Genomic DNA, 20234 nt, shown 5'->3' with positions numbered 1-20234 from the left:
ATGACTGTGACACCAAATGGAGTCGGGTTGGCGGAACTAGCTGCCTGCCGGAGGAGTTCGCTGCTCCAGCCCCAGCGCCTCCGCTGGGTGGAGGGAGAGAGAGAAGGAGGCTGGGGGAGCAGCGCGCCCCAAAATGCCACCCACCCTGTTCCAGAAGCTCTTCAACAAGAAGTACGGGCTGATTTCCCCTGCCCGGGACTCCAGGGAGGAGTGTGTCTTCAGGTAAGGGGGGGGGGAGCCCTTTCCCCTGGCTCGCCCCTGCTCCCCAGCTTGGGCCAGGGTGTCACCTTTTAGCCTGTTTGTAACCCCCCTTCCCAGGAAGAGTCCGGAGAGGAGGGGGTCGGGGGGGATCTCATTCCCTTTCTGATTGTGCGCGCTCTGAGGACTCTCGTGTGCACGATTCGATACGCTGCTGAGTTGGCTCCTGGGCCCCTCGCAGCCCCCCTCCCCCGTTTGACTCACATGTCGTTTGCATGTCTCCTTTCTCTTCCTGCCCACCCCCTTTCCCAGGAGAGCCCCGGGGGTGGAGAGGTTTCTTGGCCTGGGTTCCTCCGGCCACACAATAAGCTAGACGGAAACCCCTGATGTGCCTTTAGCAAGGCACTCGGAGGACGCGTGCAACATTGTTTCTCCGGAGAGCTTTCCTCGTAAAGGTGCCCTCGGTGTGTTCTCCTCTGGCGGCGCCCCTTGGGGATACCGGCCCTCCGAGCCCGCCGCTCTGCAGGGAAGCTCATTTTCATCGCCGTCCTGTTTTGTAAAAAGTTGCAGAGCAGAAGTAGCCCCTTGGTTAACGCCCCCCAAGACGAGCTGCTTTCTCCGATCGGGTTGTGACTCTTCCTTTCGGCGTGGATTGGGGTCTTTTCTCCCTTCCCTGTCCCCAAATCCCCCCCCTTTTCCCCGCCTTTGATGCGTCTAAAGCCCCTTTTTTTTAAAAAACCACGCCATTCTTTTGGCTTTCTTGAAGTTGGGAGGCGGTTGCTATCTGGCAAGAGCGACCTTAAAAAATAGTCAGAGGGAAGAGCAAATGCGAAATGTGTGGCTGCCAACAGAAGTGTAGGGTTACTCCTGAAATCTGTCATGATCTAACCACAACAAAACTGAATCCATCAAAGGGTGCCAAACACAACACTTCAAGAAAAAAAACGCTGCCCCCCAAGAATGTTCCTTCCTCTTCACCTCTTACAATTAAATGTTTCCGTTTGACCTGGCTGTATGTGTAATTCCCTCAGTATTTCTGAAATCCTAACGGTCTATGTATGGTTTTTGTTGTTGTTGTCTGGAGAAAGGAGATCCCTAGAGAGGTCCATGGACCCTTGTCTGGTATAAGAACTTTAGTTTGCAGTTCTTTATGAAGACTCCAGTGAAAAGTTAAAAATCAGGGACCAGAACTACTCTTTTGGCAGTTTTCCCATATTGTGACCTATAAAAATTTAAAAAATAAGTTTAAAAGGTTGACCTAGGAAAAGGTATTTTAGGTGTCTATAAAATAATAATAGTAATAGATACACAGAATAGTACCTACCTAGTAGATTGCTATAGTACTAATCAGCTTCCAGTCACAGTTGGAGTAGCAAAAATCTGGTCTAGTTGCAAACTATTAATTTAAAACACAATCATGATTTTGTACCTAAAATGTAAATGATACTTTCTTTGCATTTGTTGGCATGAATAGCATAATCTGAAAATACTGATATTTTAAATTGACTACTTGGAACTGCTCTTCATTTAATACTTTGAATATCTTTTCGAGTTTCATTGTGTGATGTAACAGCAAATGTATAGCCCTAGGGCTGCTCTCTGTAATGGTATATCTGTTGATCAACGTTTCTTTGGTTATTGAGACTGTCACTGCAAACATCTGGGGTGGTAATTAGTAAGCACACTATTCTCTCAACATAGCCATTTTCACAGCATACTGGTTAATCTTCTATGTTCTTAGGAAGTCAGTGAGAACTTTTGGAAATGACCTAGAATCCAACGTTGTAAATGTTGGAATACACCTTTAACAAAGTTTGTTTATAGCTGCCAAAACACCTTCATTTCGTTTTCCTGCTGAGTGGTTCCTTTTTTTACTGACATATTGGATGGTCCACAATAACTCTTTAACAAATATGTGTGTGTGTGTTTTCTAGATCACTTTAATATCTTGCACCTAACTCTCATGACTCGGAGAGGGCTCAAGGGCTGTTCTAGCCAATTATATCTTACCTGTTTCTCATGCTGCTAAGACACTTCTTAATGATAAACTTCTACTGAGGATTTGGTGTATAACTCAGCAGGTGCATTCCACACACTTGGGGATAATCTGAGGATTGTTTGTTGTAAGGAAGAAAAAAATTAGTATATCATCCTCCAACATCTTTTTTTCCCTTTAACACAGGATATTGTGTGCCAGAACTGGACATGTATTTTTGCAATTACTGTTTTTTTCCTGTAGTACAATTAAGATATTTTTATATGCTGAATCTGTTAGTGGTCATACTCAGGTTTTTAAGTTTTATTTCTAAAATATAGTTAAATGGAGACACTGTTAATAAAAAGGTGTCTTCTGTCAATATTATATTTTGCTAAACTGAATTTTCCAATGATAAATCTCTGAATAACAGGCCTATGTAAAGTACCGTGCTAAAGTTAATAATCAGCATAGTAGTTGTATTCTTATAAAAGAAAGTGAAAGCACATTCAACCCTTGGAGTATGCACAGAATTCCTTTAAAGCCATAAAGGTAGGAAACAGGTATTTTACTTTAAATAAGGCCCTGCCTGAGTTCCAAATACTGCATGAGTGCAGAATCAGACTCATATTTCATGAAAGGAAAGCAAACTTCTCATCTGATCTGGGCCAGCCTACTAGTAGCTGGTAAGCACTTAAAAGTCCAGTGCATCCTCCAAATGTTTGTTGTGTGTTGATATGAAATTCAAAGGGGAGGGAGGATGGTCTTGTGGTTAAAAAACTGGCTTCTCTTTATAAGACCTGAATATTATTATTATTTTGCCACAGACTTCCTTTATGCAAGTGGATTAATTTCTCTCTGCCTCAGTTTCCCTATCTGTAAAGTGGGGATAATTCTTAGCTAAAAAGGGCATGTGATGATGAACTTGTCTGTGAAACTTTGGCAGAATGTGCTATAGAAGGACAAAGTATTTATTAAAATATTAGGGATGAGATTTTAAAGAATCGGTGCTTAAGTTAGGCACATAGGGCATTATCTTGCATCACTGAACTCAAGGATACCATTGCCATTGATCTCAATGGGAACAGGATCAGAGCCCTAAATCCTTACTGAGGTTCCTAAGTAAGTGACTTAGGAACCCATCAGTTTAAAGCACCCATCAGTTTCATTTTTGAAAAATTGGGTCACATATTTAAAGGGGAAAAAAAAGTGTTGGTCTGTGTGTCTGGACTTATTGCCTTCTTTGAGGCAACAGTTATTGCTCTGGGGGCATTTAAAAACAAATCTGCAACCAACTGTTAAATAGAACATTTAAGAGCAATTGTCATGCAAGGGTATGGAACTGAGTAACTGACATGTGAGTGATATCAAGGTAACTTGGTGCAAGTTACTCATTCTTCCCTAACTATGAATACCTTTGCATTTGAGTCATGCTTGCAAAATTGTCATGAAAATTTACCAGAAGAGGCACAAATTCTACTGAATTTACAATGTTTTAATGAAAGCAATATTTTACTTGCTTGTTCTCCCTCCAAATTTATTTACCATGGGTGTGTGGAGTCTTGCAAGGCAGAATCAAGTCAGACTATGGGAAATGCATCAGGAATGAGTGTTAATTAAATTAGCAGTTCCAGAGTTTTGTGATTGATAATGTGGCACTCCCTAAAGTAGTAGATTAGGGCCCAGTCCTTCAAACATTCCCACACATGTTCAACATTATTTACACAAATAGTCTTATTGAAATCAATTAGAGTAGCGATGTGGAATGCAGCTAATGTGGGTACGTTGATTACTTGTGTGAGTATGATTTGCAGTGTTTGTACAATATGGTTTCAATCCGAGGACCCAGTTCTGCACGAAATGGAGGAGTAAAATTTTTAGCAGAAGCCATGAAGAAGATTCTGATGTCTTCCTCTTTAACTGCAATATAGCAAGGTTTCTCCTTAGAGAAGTAGCTGCTTTGCCTGCTAATTCATAACTCACTTAAGTGCTCTTAACACAACTCAATTAAGTTGTATAAAGTACGTACACTGTCGCATTTTGATCTAATATGTATTTAAACACCCATATTTTAGCCAAGCTTTATACCAAAGATTTGTTTTTATAATTCATGAAGTAATTTCATCTAGTGAGATACCTAAGTGCGTTCTGTATTAACAGGGAAAAAAGCAGAACATTACTGCAGCCAGCTCAGGGAAGACCTCACTGTGCAGCCGCAGGGTTTAAAAAGCAAGCGAAATGTTAGGATACATATGGAATGGGGGACTAAATGGAGAGTAAAGTAATGCCAATGTATAAATCTCAAAAGGGATAAAGATGAATGAGAGGGGACCTGATAAATAGGTAAACAATGAATGGTACAAAGAAGGTAGATTGGGAACTTCTGTTCACCCTGTCACATACTGTGGGAACTGGGGGATATTAAATGAAATCAAAAGGCAAATTCAAATCTTATACAAGGAATTATATTTTCACACAATGCAAAACTAGTGTGTGGAACTCCCTGTGATCTCACTGAGGCCAGATGCTAAGAAGGAGTCCAAAAAGGATTAGACATTTATGGATAGCAAGAATATCCAAGTTGTAATAGTAATTATACATTAAAAGAAATATCCCTAGGAATTTTGAAAGGGCTATTAACCCTTAACATGCTGTAGGGCATAAGCTAACCTCTGCTATTGGGGAATAGGAAGTAAACTTTCCCTGGGGCACCTTACACCATAACTAACTACTGCAGGGTTTCTTGAACCTTATTCTGAAGCATCTGGTACTGGTCACTGTTGATGACAGAATACTGGACTAGGTTGACCACTGGTCTGATCCAGTCTGGTAATTTGGCAATTCCTATATTTCTGTGTTCCTGTTATTAAAAACAAGTCCATCCAGATTTAAAATAGAGAGTGTTCCGTTATTTATTTTTATATATATTTAAAATAGCCATTAGATGAACCCTGTGCATTATGAATTCTCTAACCAACCTATGTATTAAAAATAAAGCAAAACAAAATAAAAAAAATAAAATCTTATTAAATTAAGCAGCATCTGTTGTTCATCTTGCTAAACTGTCACCTTCACAATAAATCCTAGTTGCGCTGTTTATATTACTGAATGCTGGAGGCAGGGTCAGAAGGTGGGTAAATATGGAATTTTTTTTTTATTTCTAATAGTGCACTACAGTGCTGCATTTAATTGTATGTTACCAGCTACCTCATCATTCAGTTTATTTTTACTTTTTCTGCAAATGAAACATTCCTTTTATTACAAGTCAAAACTCAGGAGTTAATGGGAGATGCAGGCTACATCTTTCTATATAGTTCAAGTATGTTGCTCACTTTGAGCCTTTTAAGACATGGGTCCTCAACCTCATTATAGACTCACCCCACTAGCGTGAAGAAATATAGGCCTATAATGTTTAACTGTGGTTTGATGCACTCTTGTGTCCTGTGTATGACAGAGCCATTGAGCTCCCTTATGCTACACAGAACAGCTCTGTGCACACGAGTTCTCTTGTGCATCTGGCTATCCCTTCCAGTTAACAGGAGGATAGACTGAATTTGAGAGTTCCTTCAGGTCTGAGCTCAATAGGACCTCCCAGTATCTTGTTTGATCTGAGGAGCTCTAAAGAATAATTTTCCCGTCCTGGGTGGTGTTCCATGAATGCCTGTCAGCTTTATTTTGCTCTTGTCAAAGCATCTGTTATAGGGGTACAAATATGTGGGAATTGTTCCAACTTAAAAATAAACCATACAAATTCCTCCTCCTACTAACAGCAGGGAGTATCTCTGCAGACATTTTCCCACCAGATGCTCTTTTTAGATGTTTCTGTATTTGAGGGAGAACACAATTTGCCAAATAGGGAGAGACAGGGAATCAGTTACTTTTGTGTCCCCTGCTTGTGTATGGACCAGACCACTTGCAGCGATTCTGGAAACATACTTTTCCTTGGGGTCTTTCTGGAGCACAAACTGCTTGATTGATAATGATTTGTCAAGTTTCCAGTATATATGAAAGACCTAAGGTTGGCTGTAGAGTAATATTTCCTGAAAGCAGATGAGGCAAGTATCTGCTATCAACCTGGAGTCCCTCCGTCTTCTGTTGCAGTAGCTTTAAAATGTATCCTGAGATTTATTTTATTTTATTTATTTACTTTATACATAATATTGGCAGTTGAATTTATGAAGGGAATTGGAATAAACTTAGGAATGAGAATGGGTAGCATGATACAAGGATGCTCTAGAAGCTAGAGGAAGCAATTCAACTGCATAGCCCTCCCACTCCCATCATAACTGATGATAAGCTTCCTCTACTTCTTTTTTTGAACTTGGAAATTAATGGAAATGAATAAGTCTGAAACAGATTTCTAGTCATGAGGGGTACCTCTCAGGACTGGACGCAGGTGATTTTTTTAAAAAAGGGAATGCTGGAGTAAAGTTAATGAGCTTTAAAAAGGTCTTTCACACTCCTCATCTTTTAGCCAAACAGTTCATCAATAACCTTTCAATAGATTTTCACAGTATTTGTAATCAATAACAACACAAACGACAGGGTGTTGTTGTGGAAAGCCACTTTATGTTGTTTTCGCCTCCTTTTCTTAGAATAGAGATGGTGATAGAAATTTTCTTCTGCATGCCCTTCCTTGAGGGAAAGATGTATGAGGTGCCTAAGAAAGCTTAGAGCCTGTGGGAGTCAGACAGTTTGGAGGTCTTGTGTTGTGTTTGGGCTTGAGCATCCAGAGTGATTTAACCCAATTGATACAGTTATTGCCAAAACCCCTTTTATGGTTACCGTCTGCTGCAAACAAAAAGCCCCACTCCACCCAGTCAAAGGCCTTTTTTGCATCCATCAACAATAGGTGGCTTTGTGTCTGCCCAGCCTGGGCCCAGAGAATCAAACTTATTATTCCATCACTTTAGAAAGCCACTCCAGTTCTAGTGGATAATATGGTTAACAAAAGTCTTTAGTAAGAATATAAAATAACTCCTCAGCTGAGCTATCAGCCAGTCAAGCTGATGTGTCCTCTTTTGGAATTAAAGCTTGTGCAGCCAAGGATATTGTATCAGAAAACTTGTCTGCTTATAAAACTTTTCAAGTCCCTTCAATAAAGTCTTATTAAAACCAGTTCTAAAACTCATCTTGATCAGGAGCCTTATCTGATTTTAATTTGGCAATACCTCCAACAATGCCAGAGAAACTTTAGTTATATACAGATTAGCCTTCCTGAGTTTAGAAGGCTTTAGCTTTGCCAAAAAGCAATTTATAACCTCGTGTCCCACCAGATTCTGATGAAGCTTTTTAAAAAAAAAAATCTTTTTTTTTTATTAAGTTTATCTAGGATTTTGTATTAAACCTTGCTTTTTCTTCTCTTTCTCTTTCTGGCATTTCCCCATCCTTCTTTGTTACAATACGAGTGGGAAAGTCTCTGACCTCTTGGCTTACTAATTAGCTTGAGTTTTGCAAGATTTATTATGTATTCAGCTCTCACTAGAAATCGTGCTGAAGTTGCCCTCCAGCTATGATCACTTTGGCTAGCATTATGAAAGATATTTTTAATGTACCCTAACTACATTTCTGTTTCCAGAACACTTATTTCAGATAGTCTTTCTTTATTTTGCTGAGGCATTTTCTATCATCTGATCCGTTATGTATCCTTTGGTTGTTTAAGTCAGGATTCACCCTTGAGCGCAGAAACAAACAGTATAATAGGTTCAGATTAGCATCCTTGCGGGGTTTCAAAAGTGCTTACACTTTTTATTAAGATGGCCAACATCCAAGTCCTACGTTACACCAGGCCTGTGACAGTCAGTCTGGAATTCCCTACGGTTCTAGGAGTCCTGCATTCCTCTCCAGGTGGGCAAAAATAAGGATCTCGACTAAAGGCACAATATCAATTTGAAAATCACATTTCTGCCTGAAAATGTTGTACCTAATATAGCGACAAGCTAATAAGTAAGATTATGAAAACAAAGGGTGGGGGAGAGAGGGGAAAGAGTCTCATCTACTTTTTTTCAGTTTGTTTATTTTATGTATTGATGGCACATTGTTTATAGTCAGTTTCACAGTGTCCCTGTAAGGTGTGTTAGGGCTAAATGTGGCCTGTGCTGCAAGCACCATGAATGGGGCAATGCATGATTGTGCTGCTCCAGAAAGCAGCTTGTGATACAGCAAGTCACGGGGGAAGAAGATTTTCAAAGGCATAGAGGGTAGTTAGGCACTTAGGTGCCTGGCTGCCCTTTGTGCCTTTGAAAACTGCCCCATGCTCCAGAGGGAATGTTTCCTGAACCAGTCTGATACCCTGTGTATGCTCTACTCCCACTTCCCCTGCATGTATGGGCGAGATTGTAGTGCAGTGTTTCGCAAACTAAGGTCGCCACTTGTGTTGGGAAAGCCCCTGGCAGGCCAGGCTGGTTTGTTTACCTGCCCCGTCCACAGGTCCAGCCGATCGTGGCTCCCACTGGCCACGGTTCGCTGCTCCAGGCCAATGGGGGCTGAGGGACTTACTGGCCGCCGCTTCCAGCAGCCCCCATTGGCCTGCAGCGGTGAACCGCGGCCAGTGGGAGCCACGATTGGCTGGACCTGTGGACAGGGCAGGTAAACAAACCGGCCCGGCCCACCAGGGGCTTTCCCTACACAAGCGGCATCTCCAGTTTGAGAAACACTGTTGTAGTGGTTCTGGGGCGGCTGTCCTCCACCCGCCAGTGATACAAGTAGCACCTTACACTCTCCTTTGTGGGTGTGCAGGATGGTTGCAATCTGGCCCTTTTCAAGGGAGAAACTGAGTAGGTGAAAAGATCCTTCTGCTCCCGTGCTGCTGATTAGAAAATGCCTTTAAACTTTTTTTAAAAAAGGAATTAAAAGATGTGAAATCAACCAACTTCAAAACACTAAAGTCACCCTTTGTTTCCCTTAGTAATGTTACCTTCTTCTTAGTCGGGCTTTTTAAGTGGCCAAGCACTTCTTTTGTGTTCTGTGAGATCAGGTGCTGTAGTAAAGATCACGGGTTTGTTGTGATACGTGCATGTATCAGCCTTCTGTGTTCTCTGCATTATCACTTCCTCATGCTGGGACAGCACGAGTTTTATGAAGAAGGGCTGCGATCTAATCTCTGACCTGTTCCAGGCTGCCTCTGGAGCAGTGTCTCACTGTGTTCCACTCCCAGCATCTTGTCTCTTCGTTAGGATAATGTTATTTGAAATGAAGCTAGAGCAAATGAACTATATTGCTTCCCTTTCCATCTCTGGAATCTTAAGGAGTTTAGAGTTGCCAGCCCTCCAGAATTGTCCTGGAATCTCCAGGAATTAAGTATTAATCTTTAATTAAAGATTCTGTCATGTGATGAAACCTCCAGGAATTCGTCCAACCAGTATTGATGACCCTAGGTTAGACCTATGCGGTCTGATCTCTGATCTAACCAATGTAGTAAAATGGCTTCCACAGTATCTGCTTAGATGGCCTCCTCTTGCCAGCTAATCAGAGATTCTGCCTATGGTTGATTGCCATCTTTTCATGCATTACTCTGATTACGCTTGGCAGCCTTTTTGTTTTGTGTAGCACATCCTGTGAAGAAAGTGTTACATGGATTTCTGGCTGCCCTTTCCTCCATTGGGTTGTCATGGTGGCAAGTGAGCCAGATGTTGTGACCTGGGGGAGGCTGGGGTTTGGTGGGCTTGGGAGAGGAGGTATGGGGTGGGTACTGTTTCCATGGTGAGAGAGAGAGAGGTGCCCTCAGACCCTGCAGATATGCTGTCAGTGTTACCTTATCTGAAAATTACCTCCACGTAATGGAACGCAAACACTTCTCCCCATAGTCAAGGGAGTGTGGGTTTGGTGAAGGTAGGAAGGGCTTTTAGAGGAGTTTGAGGTGCTCTGCACAGCATCCTTCTGTTCCTCCTCCACGTCAGGTCTTAGGTGGAGGGGCTCGAGGGGCGAGAAGCATGAAGTATACAATAGACCCTGAAATTCTCTCTCTGATTTGTTCTGTGATGTGTGCTGGGGGGAGGAAGATCCCTTCCCCACCCCAGCCGCTGTTGGTGTGATGAGTCAGGAACTACTTACGGGGTTTTCAATCCCCTCAATGCTTTTCTTTAGGGGATTTGGCCCTTGTATTCTGCTGAGCTAACACACACTCAGAGCGCATACTGGGTTCAATTTTTATTTTCTTTCACAGTGAATTGTTGGATAAACTGGCCCAAATGAGTTAGAGGCTGAAACTTGATTTTATTTTGCTGTAATTCTGTCTTAGTTCTAAAAATGGCTACTTTATAGCCTATTTTACAAGTGGAAAATAGCATACACGGCAGTTTTGTGCTTGAGAGAACGCACCCTGCCTGTTGCTACATCTGTAACAGAGTATCTACAAAATCACGTTTGTGTAACTCCCAGAAAATCATGTTTGTGTAACTTCCAATGCTCATTACACCAGGGTAAATCCACCATCCAGTTATGGTGGACTTGCACTCATGTAACTGAGAGCAGAATTTGGCTCTTAGTAAAGCTCAAAATGGTTGGGGTATGGTGGGAAGGACAATTTTCTGGAAATGTTGCTGGAAGAAAAAGAAATTACATCAGCTAAATTCTGTGAATTAAAAACAGAAAATAATGTCAGTCATTTGTAAATCCCTGGCTAATGCATCAGTTACTCCACTTTACGCTGAGTAGTAACATCACTTGTATTTAAGAAATATTCCTGTGAAAAACTCATTTTCACAATACAAATGTGAGACTAACTGCTTAAGGGATTCAACCATAAAGATTCCATTCAGAAGGGGCAGTCCCTCAGAAGGATTAATCATTTATTTCTAAAAATAAATGTAGACGTGTGTTCTGTTCCGTAGTCATTATGTAGCCTTTACTGTATCAGCTTCAAAGAGGATTTTTTTTTTAATGATGCATTTTTCTTTTACTTAATGTTCAGCGGAGACTTTTATGTGGGATAATTTGCACCTATGAATAAGAATGATTACCTGGCAACCTCCTCCCCCCTGCCCACCTCCATCGTGAAACCAGTAGCTTGTGTAGATAATATTATTCAGAATACAATGATGTACTTTTCAGAGGTTTAATAATATTTCCCATTGTAATCAAAAGCAAAATACATTCATTGTTGGAACGTGTGAATTACAACAGGAAGTAGTATTCAAAGTACTGCATAAGCCTGTAGTATGTGTATTATTTTATAACGTATACACATACAAGCTCAGAATAGTTCACACTTCAGGAAGTCGGTGCCTCCTTCCCTGGCTCTAGTTCTCTATAATCACATGAGTTAGGAAATGTATAAGTGCCACCAGAATGACTTCTTTCTCTTCACTGTATTGTGAACATGTAATAGCCTTTAATTTTTAGATGCCTATGCTTGGTGACCTCTGGGTGCCCAAACAAAACCTAAAATCATAATTTAGGCTGTCACTCCACGTGGCTTTTGTATATAGGTTGAAACTGTGTTGATAAACCAGACCACATATTTGCCTCAGATTAGAGGGCTCTCTGGATTGAAGTCCCTATGCCACTTAGTAATGAACAGATCTGCTATAGAGAGAACTCATACGCCCCAGATAGTTCCTGCACATGATTCAGCAACACCTTGTGATCAATGGCATAAGCAGCTGATAGTGTTAGATATATCAATATAGCATGCTGTCTCATATCCATTACCCCAGGAGGAATTCTCATCAGAACCAGGAGGAATCCTCATTTTGGAGCATGAACATCATCCATCATACATTAGTGCTATCTCCAGTATACTTCTCCATGATGTTTTCATTATGTCTCCAGCACTAATTGTGGCCTGAAAACAGACTAGAACATGTAAGAGAAATAATCCTGTTCTGTCCAGTTGACCCTAGTATTCCTCAAAAACAATGAGGAGTCCTTGTGACACTTTAGAGACTAACAAATTTATTTGGGCATAAGCTTTCATGGGCTAAAACCCACTTCATCAGATGCATGGAGTGAAAAATACAGTAAGCAGAATATACCGGTATATTCTAGCACATGAAAAGATGGGAATTGCCTTACCAAGTGGGGGGTCAGTGCTAACGAGCCAATTCAGTTAAGGTGGAAGTGGCGTATTCTTAATAGTTGACAAGAAGGGGTGAATACCAGGGGAGAGAAAATTGAATGAAATGTCTCCAATTTTAGGCCAGTGAATTGGCTTACAGTGCTGACTGTTTCTGTTTAAAGGTAGACTGATCTCTGATAGGTGACTAAAATAGTCAGACAGAAAAACATTTTTCATTACTTAAACATATTTCAGTTGACTCGTTACTGGAAATTATTCTACTTTCTTGGTAGAAAAGGAAGTCCTCCTACTGACAAATTGGATGGTTATGAAGAAGCTGAAAAGACTAGAATAAACTTGGTTTCTTAACTACCCACATCTTTTGAACCCAGATCACACACAAAGCACTGATCTTTAATAGGCAAGAGCCACATTTTTGAAACACATACATAGAAAACATAGAGGCAAAGATTAGAGTGGGCTGAAGCAGATTCTTCCGGGGTGATGGATAACATAATTAAGTGTTGCATTTTTTTTAAAGCTTTAACTTTCTGCTTTATATGTTAAGGTTTTCTCCTCCCATCTGAACAAATTAAGTGAACAAAAGCACCACAGCATTATAAAATGAAGATAAATTAGATGCACTGGTTAATCTAAATGTGTTTATGTAAAATGTAAAGATCAGTGTATTAAACTATATCCTGATTAATGAAGTGCCATATGAAGTGAAGTGTGTTTGTGTGTGTGTGCGTGTGCACGCATGCGTGTGTGTGTTTTCTCGGATGAATAAGACTGATTCTTTCAAACTTTGGGGATAGAAGCTGGGATTTCTGTTTCTGAGAATTAATATAAAATGCCATTCCCCCGTTAGCATAAGGAGATGTTTTTCCACCTTCCTTTAGCACTTTTCATTTTAAGGCTTCCCTTCATTTTTGTTTTCCTTTAGTAGCCCGCAGAACAAGTCAGATAAATTGTGCTCATGAGAGGACACTAGTCGGCAACCAAATGGAAGAGGGAGCCATATAAACAAAGTAAAACTCAAGACGTGTATCAGTTACTGAATGGACAGGTAACTAGCACAGAAAACAGGGAATGTAACTGCAGCACAGAAGAAAATTAGAAATAAAGGGAAACCTAAAGGGCTCAATCTAGCAAAGTGCTGAGCATCCTCAGCTCCAATTGAAGTCTACGGGAGTTGAAGCCACTCAGTGCCATGAAAGCTGGGGCCCGGTATGGAGAACACATCAGGGTGAAGGGGTGAGAGAGAGGTCAGAACCGAATGAAACAGGAAGAAAAAGAGACCAGCCAAGCAAGTCAAACTTCATTGCATCGTGACCCCCGCCTGACAACTAAAATTACCAGAAGGGGGGACCGAAGCTTGAGCCCGCCCAAGCCCCACTGCCCCGGGTGGGGGAGGGAGGGCTAAAGCTGAAGCCCAAGGGCTTCAGCCCCAGGCAGGGGGCCTGTAACTTGAGCTCCAGCTGGAGTTTGAAGCAAGTCAAAGCCAACCCACGAGACCCTATTTCCCCAGATCCCCTCCTCCCTGAGTTTTAATTGGATCCATTTGCTTTAATTGGGTACGTTTGCTTTCTTAGACCTTGATGTATGTGGGCACATGCTTAAGTCCATCCCTAATCAGCAAAACACTAAGCACATACTTAGGCACGTCACTGAATCAAGGCCATAAATTGTGGTCTGCGTTGAGTTGTGTATTATTTTTTGTTTCACCCTGAGCAATGTACATTCTGTATGTATATACGTACACAGGGCCTGCTCCTGTAAATGGATCCCGGTGGGTACAAAAGTCCACCTGTTTCCCTGATCAGGGCCATAGTTTCTAAGCGCTCCTTTGGAATAGTAGCTGCTACATAAATATATGGTGCTACGAGGATATTTAAAATATCAACTAGTAAGAGAGGAAAAGGGTAGGGGGAGAAAAGAGGCGAAGGTATTTTAAAGTGATCTCATTTTTTCTTTTGTTCCTTTCCTGCATTTACTAACAATGCACTGGCCAGAGACTGCTCCCTATGGGCATGTCGACACTGCAGTTGGGAGCGATTCCCCCAGCCAGAGTAGACAAGACTTGAGCTAGGCCACCCGACCCCGTAGGCTGGAGAGCCCAAACTCCAGCTGGAGCTCCAAGATCCACGGCACTATTTTTAGGATGCTGCCTCGAGCCCCGCTAGCAGGAATCTGTCTGCCTGAGCTGGGAGGCTCGCTCCCAGCTACAATGTAGAGGTACCCCATGTGCCCTCACTTGTGCCCCTTTGTTCTTTATCAGCAGATGCATGTGCTGTGTCCATCTTCAGCATGTCTGCAGGAAAACGGCAGTAGACTGGATTTGAAATCCATGTTTGTTTGAAAGAAGTAACATTAAAAATGGCACATAATTAAAAACTAAAGTTGCTGTGAATGTTGGATGTAGGGTGGCCAGATGTCCTGATGTTAGAGGCTTTGTGTTATATACACACAGGGGCGGCTCTAGCAATTTCGCCGCCCCAAGCACGGTGGCACGCTGCGGGGGGCGCTCTGGCGGTCGCCGGTCCCGCGGCTCCGGTGGACCTCCTGCAGACGTGCCTGCGGAGGGTCCGCTGGTCCCGCGGCTCCGGTGGAGCATCCACAGGCATGCCTGCGGGAGGTCCACCGGAGCTGCCTGCCGCCCTCCCGGCGACAGGCAGAGCGCCCCCCGTGGCATGCCGCCCCAAGCACGTGCTTGGCGCGCTGGGATCTGGAGCCGGCCCTGTATACACAACTATATCTCTCCCCCCACTCCCCCCCAGAGTGTCCTGATTTTTTACACTTGCTATCTGGTCAGCCTAGTTGGATGTGAAGTGGTAACATTCTGCAACTCCTCTTTCAACCCTGAAAACACAAACTCACTCACTCTCACACACTCTCTCTCTCTCTCTCTCTCTCTCTCAGCCTTCAGGGGAACTACACTGAAATGTGGTGCAACAATAAAGGGGAGGGAGGAGAGACACACATGAAAGAATTAATTCACCTAAATGCTCCACGCACCTCTTTCTTCTGTATTTTCCTTGAATTCTATCTGTTGTTCTCTCTGCTAGTGACATCCATTTTCCTCTGCTTTGGAAAAGAAATTCATGTGTTCTCTCTCTCCTCTCTCTCTCTCTCTCTTTTTTTTTTTTAAAGAAACAAGTGAAGCCAGGTCACTTTCCCCCCTGTTCTTTTGTCCTTTTCCAAATTACCCCCTTTCTTGGAGGCCTGCTGTCTCAGCCTCTCCCTCTTTCATGTTCATTCGGGCTGCCGCACCATCCTGTTTTTGCGCCACAGGCTGCAGAGCAAAAGCTGCTAGGATCTTTACTCGGATAATTTTAAGTGACATACACAATGCCAAGGAGGGGAGCAGGGGACAGGAGCAGAGCAAGCAATTATATTGCCAACAGTGCCTTTAGAAAAGCCAGCCTGAACACTGCCTGGTGGTATTGACAGCTCAAGCCATCCAGCTTGTGAGCCATTCTTTCTAATTGATACAGCAGAATAGATGGCTTCTTGTCATGCTGTTAATGGTTCACAACAGGATATCCGTGGCACCAGCTTTCATAGGGTCCCCCCATCCTGCAAATGTTCACGGGAACTGATTTAATAGAGGAAAAAAGCTAGACAAAAAACGCTAGTGTTCCTTTTTGCGCTTTAGTGAGAGTAAAGCCAAATCTGCTGCTCCCCGGGGAATAGGGGGAACACTAGGTTTTTGTTCCATTTTTTTTTTTAACGGTTTTACATGAACGAAACAAAATGTGCTTGCTGACACTGTGGGTATCCTGCAGTGGATCAGATCAGCGCTACACCAGAAACAGTTTGTTCTGCTACAGCATGATTGTGTCACCAAGAGGCAGACAGGAGTCATTCTAGCCATGCCAGACAAGCCGCTGTGTTGGCCTAGGTTGACTTGCACAGCACTCTGAACTAGTTCATTAGTGTTGGCAACAAAACGGGTGGATTTTATCATATATATTTTAGTCACCTCTATAGAATACAGCCTATCCAACTGCACAATGTAGCTTTTATCAGCTATTTCTGTTGACTCCATACATTGTGAAGGCAAAATTTGATTTGTTTTGTATGTGCTGCCTGAACCCAGTGATAAAGACAGTGCTTGTTCTATTGTGTACAGTTTGAGTGTATTTCATTATGCAATAAAGGTGAGAAGCTCAGTGATTTGAGCATTGGCCTGCTAAACCCAGGATTGTGAGCTCAATCCTTGAGGGGGCCACTTAGGGATCTAGGGCAAAAATTGGTCCTGCTAGTGAAGGCAGGGGGCTGGACTCGATGACCTTTCAAGGTCCCTTCCAGTTCTAGGAGATTGGTATATCTCCAATTATTACCTATTACAAGGTGGCTGCTGCTTCCTTAATTTTAAATTTCTCTGTTTTGAACCTTTGTACTAAGTTTGACCAACCAACCAAAGTGACATAGGCACTTAGGGCCAGATTTTCAAAAGTATTTAGGCACCTGGAGATTCAGATAGTGGCCTCGTGGGATTTTCATAAATGCCTAAGATTAGGTGCCTCGTTCCCACTGAAAATCCCACTAGGTGCCCATCTGCATCTTTAAGCACCTATATACCTTTAAATGTGTGGCACTTAGGAACTTAAGTCCCATTTTCAAAAGTGACTTATACTCTTAGGAGCCTAAGTCTCATTGAAACTGTGGGACGTAGGTTCCTAAATCTCTAAGGCATTTCTGAAAATTTTACCCATGATCTCTATACAGTGTGTGTTCATGGTTACAGTTTTAAAAAATGACTAATGATTCTGGACATCCTACTTGAGACACCTTAAAAAAAGGTTGATTTTCAGAAATTGGGTGCTTGGCTTTTTCTGAAAATCCCATCCCCATTTAGATGGTTCAAGTTGGGCACCCAAAAGCACCTGTCACTTTTGAAAATCTTAGCTATATATATCTTAATATCATTTTTTTTCAAGCACTGTGTATTATTATTTTCAACCTTGTACCCTTATTATTGTACTGCTGGGTGTAGCATAATTTATAAACCCAAGGAGAAAACCACCAATCTAATAATACTTCATTTTCCAGCCTATAAACTCTCCTTTTGCAACAGCTTATAAACTCTCCTTTTCTCCATGTTGCTGTTCACAGTTGGCTAAGTTCAATGAAAGGAGCATATGAGAGAGACAAAAGATGATATGTTGAGTGCCACTCAAAAGTAGATTGGAGAAATAATGTGATTCTATAAAACTTCATTCATAAAACCTTTCTGTGCATACCCCCCCCCCCCCCGCATGTGTTTGACATTTAAGTCAACTGTATATAAAGCAGACCTGAGAAAACTGAATCTGGATTGGGTCTGGGTTCAGTAATTCTGAAAACATCTTGTAATTTTTTCTGTTGAGATGCTGGCCCAAAATGATGTATTGGAACGGAGATTTCAGCTGTACCTGCACTATAAAACAGATCCCTTTCCAGTCTGGGATCTAACTTGATTGACCATGATGGTAGAGATGGGTTTCAGATGCAGTCCACCTTCCCTTCTAACTGCAATGTGAAGGGATCCAGGTTTCAGGGTCTAGATTTGGCCTGTCTTTACTTTGGTATTTGTTTATTTTTTTCAATAGTCTGAATTTGACTAGGCAGTTCCATGCAGCTAAGCACTGATGATGTGACAATGCTCCTTCACCTCCTTCCTGGTGATGGTACAAGGCCTCATCCAGGAAGTGTCTGGGCATTCACTTGTACCCTCATGCTAGGCTGCTGCTTTTATCCTTGTGCTTAGTTTTAAGCCTGTGAATAATTCTGATAATGTCAGTGAGATGACCCGGAGGTTAATAGCTAAGCACATGCATAAGTGCTGTGCTGGATCGGGGGACCAGAGCGCTCTCCATTTTGTAGGATCAAGTTTGTGGTTCACTTTGTTTCTTAACTACCAGGCTATCCACTTTTTCTACTTTTGCAAACCTCAGATGGAGCTGTTCTTCTGTGCGGTGTGTTCAGATGTCCATTCTTTATTTGTCCTGATCTCCTTGCAGTTATAGAATAGTAAAGTCAAGTTAATTAGTTTCTTTCAGTGCCTGCTGTGTATAGGCCTACCTGAAATAGTTTCAGGTCACCTTAGAAATCTTAAATTGGAAAAGCAGTGAGCAGCATCACTCTTGTTATGGAGAATTGAGCAGTCTAGACTTTTTCTTCACAGTACCCACATGACTCTTGTAGTATTTAAACAGACAGAAATGGACTCTCTTGTCTCTTCTGCAAGTTAATTATGAAGGGGCCCATCCAGCTTCTAGACCCAGTAGGGTAGAAACTGAGTGGGAATGTTCAGTACTTGAGTTTGAACTAAGTTGCAGAGAAATGCCCTCATAAGAATGGCCAAACTGGGTCAGACCAAAGGTCCATCTAGCCCAATATCCTGTCTTCCGACAGTGGCCAATGCCAGGTGCCCAAGAGGGAATGAACAGAACAGGTAATCATCAACTGATCTCTCCCCAGTCACCCATTCCCACCTTCTGGCAAACAGAGGCTAGGGACACCATCCCTGCCCATCCTTGCTAATAGCCATTGATGAACCTATCCTCCATGAATTTATCTAGTTCTTTTTTGAATCCTGTTATAGTCTTGGCCTTTGCAACATCCTCTGGCAAGGAGTTCCACAGGTTGACTGTGCGTTGTGTGAAAAAAAAATACTTCCTTTTGTTTGTTTTAAACCTGCTGCCTATTAATTTCATTTGGTGACCCCTAGTTCTTGCATTATGAGAAGGAGTAAATAACACTTCCTTATTTATTTTCTCCACACCAGTCAAGATTTTATAGACCTTTTTAATATCATATCCCCCCTTAGTCGTCTCTTTTCCAAGCTGAAAAGTTCCAGTCTTATTAATCTCTCCTCATATGGCAGCAGTTCCATATGCCTCCTTGAACGCAAACTGCATTATAGACCCACTTGATTAGTTGCTATCCTTAGGAGGCATCGGTATTCTTCAGTACATCTGTTAAAGGATGCACAACTGCCCACCTGCTTCAGAGGTGGACTGTTGTTCTGAACTAAGGAGCTGGTCTGCACACCCTCCGGTCACAGAACTGAAACAAACAGGAGTTCTTTGTACACAGTGGCTTGCAGAATTGGGCCACAATCAGCAAAAGCAATGAAAAGGAGACAGTACCGTTTGAAGACATCTGAAGCCACTTAAGTTAAATTGTCCAGGATGATCAGTTGTCCACTGCCGTTGTCTATCTCTACATCCCCATTAAGGCTAGGCTATAGAGTGCTTCAACATTCTCCAAAGGTTTCTATTACTGTCTCTGTCACTGAAGCATAGGCTCAGCAAGACTGTCTCAATAGTTTTAGGCCAGCAATAGTACTTGTTAGATGACTATGTAAAGGTTGAGGTACAAGAGGCTAGTTGTGTGAGACCTGTTCATATTGGTTTGTGTTAAGGGTGCCCTGGGAGGGATAGCTCACTGGTTTGAGCATGGGCCTGCTAAACCCGGGGTTGTGAGCTCAATCCTTGAGGGGGCCATTTGGGGATTGGTTCTGCTTTGAGCAGGGGGTTGGACTAGATGATCTCTTGAGGTCCCTTCCAACCCTATTAATCTATGCAGGGGGGAGGGATAGCTTAGTGGTTTGAGCATTGGCTTGCTAAACCCAGAGTTGTAAATTCAATCCTTGAGGGGGCCATTTAGGGAACTGGGGTAAATCTGGGGATTGGTCCTGCTTTGAGCAGTGAGTTGGACTAGATGACCTCCTGAGGTCCCTTCCAACCCTAATAGTCTATGATTCTGTGAAACGCCATCTTGGATTGGTCATATCCTCGTTTGTCAGTGAGTGCTGACTTTATCACTATAATGAAAATCCAATATATAATTTAAATTAATCTCCTGTTCAGAGCTATTCTTTTGTGCTTTTGATTTTTAGTAGCAGGTATCAGAACTACTTTTTAATCAATATGAACAATTTGGTTTTCATAAGGATCATTATATACTTTTTAATCATACGACACAGCTGTCTGTTGTATCAACTAAGGTATAAGGAAGATGTATTCCCAGAGACTGGTGGTTTAGTGCCCCTTTGCTGAAGTTAATTACAAT

General features: G+C 42.2%; 1 protein-coding gene across 1 annotated transcript in view; it reads left to right on the top strand.

Annotated features, from left to right (window-relative positions):
• Positions 1-20234, top strand: part of FNIP1 (folliculin interacting protein 1) — a 91140-nt gene continuing 70906 nt past the window's right edge. The window contains 2 exon segments of the mRNA XM_039486061.1: positions 1-93; positions 95-222. Of these exon segments, the coding sequence (XP_039341995.1) occupies positions 1-93; positions 95-222 (221 nt within the window).

The sequence above is a fragment of the Mauremys reevesii genome, linkage group 8, assembly GCF_016161935.1.
Source record: "Mauremys reevesii isolate NIE-2019 linkage group 8, ASM1616193v1, whole genome shotgun sequence".
NCBI lineage: Eukaryota > Metazoa > Chordata > Testudines > Geoemydidae > Mauremys > Mauremys reevesii.
Note: the sequence above shows the minus strand (reverse complement) of the source record. Positions and strands in the feature narration are given on the sequence as shown.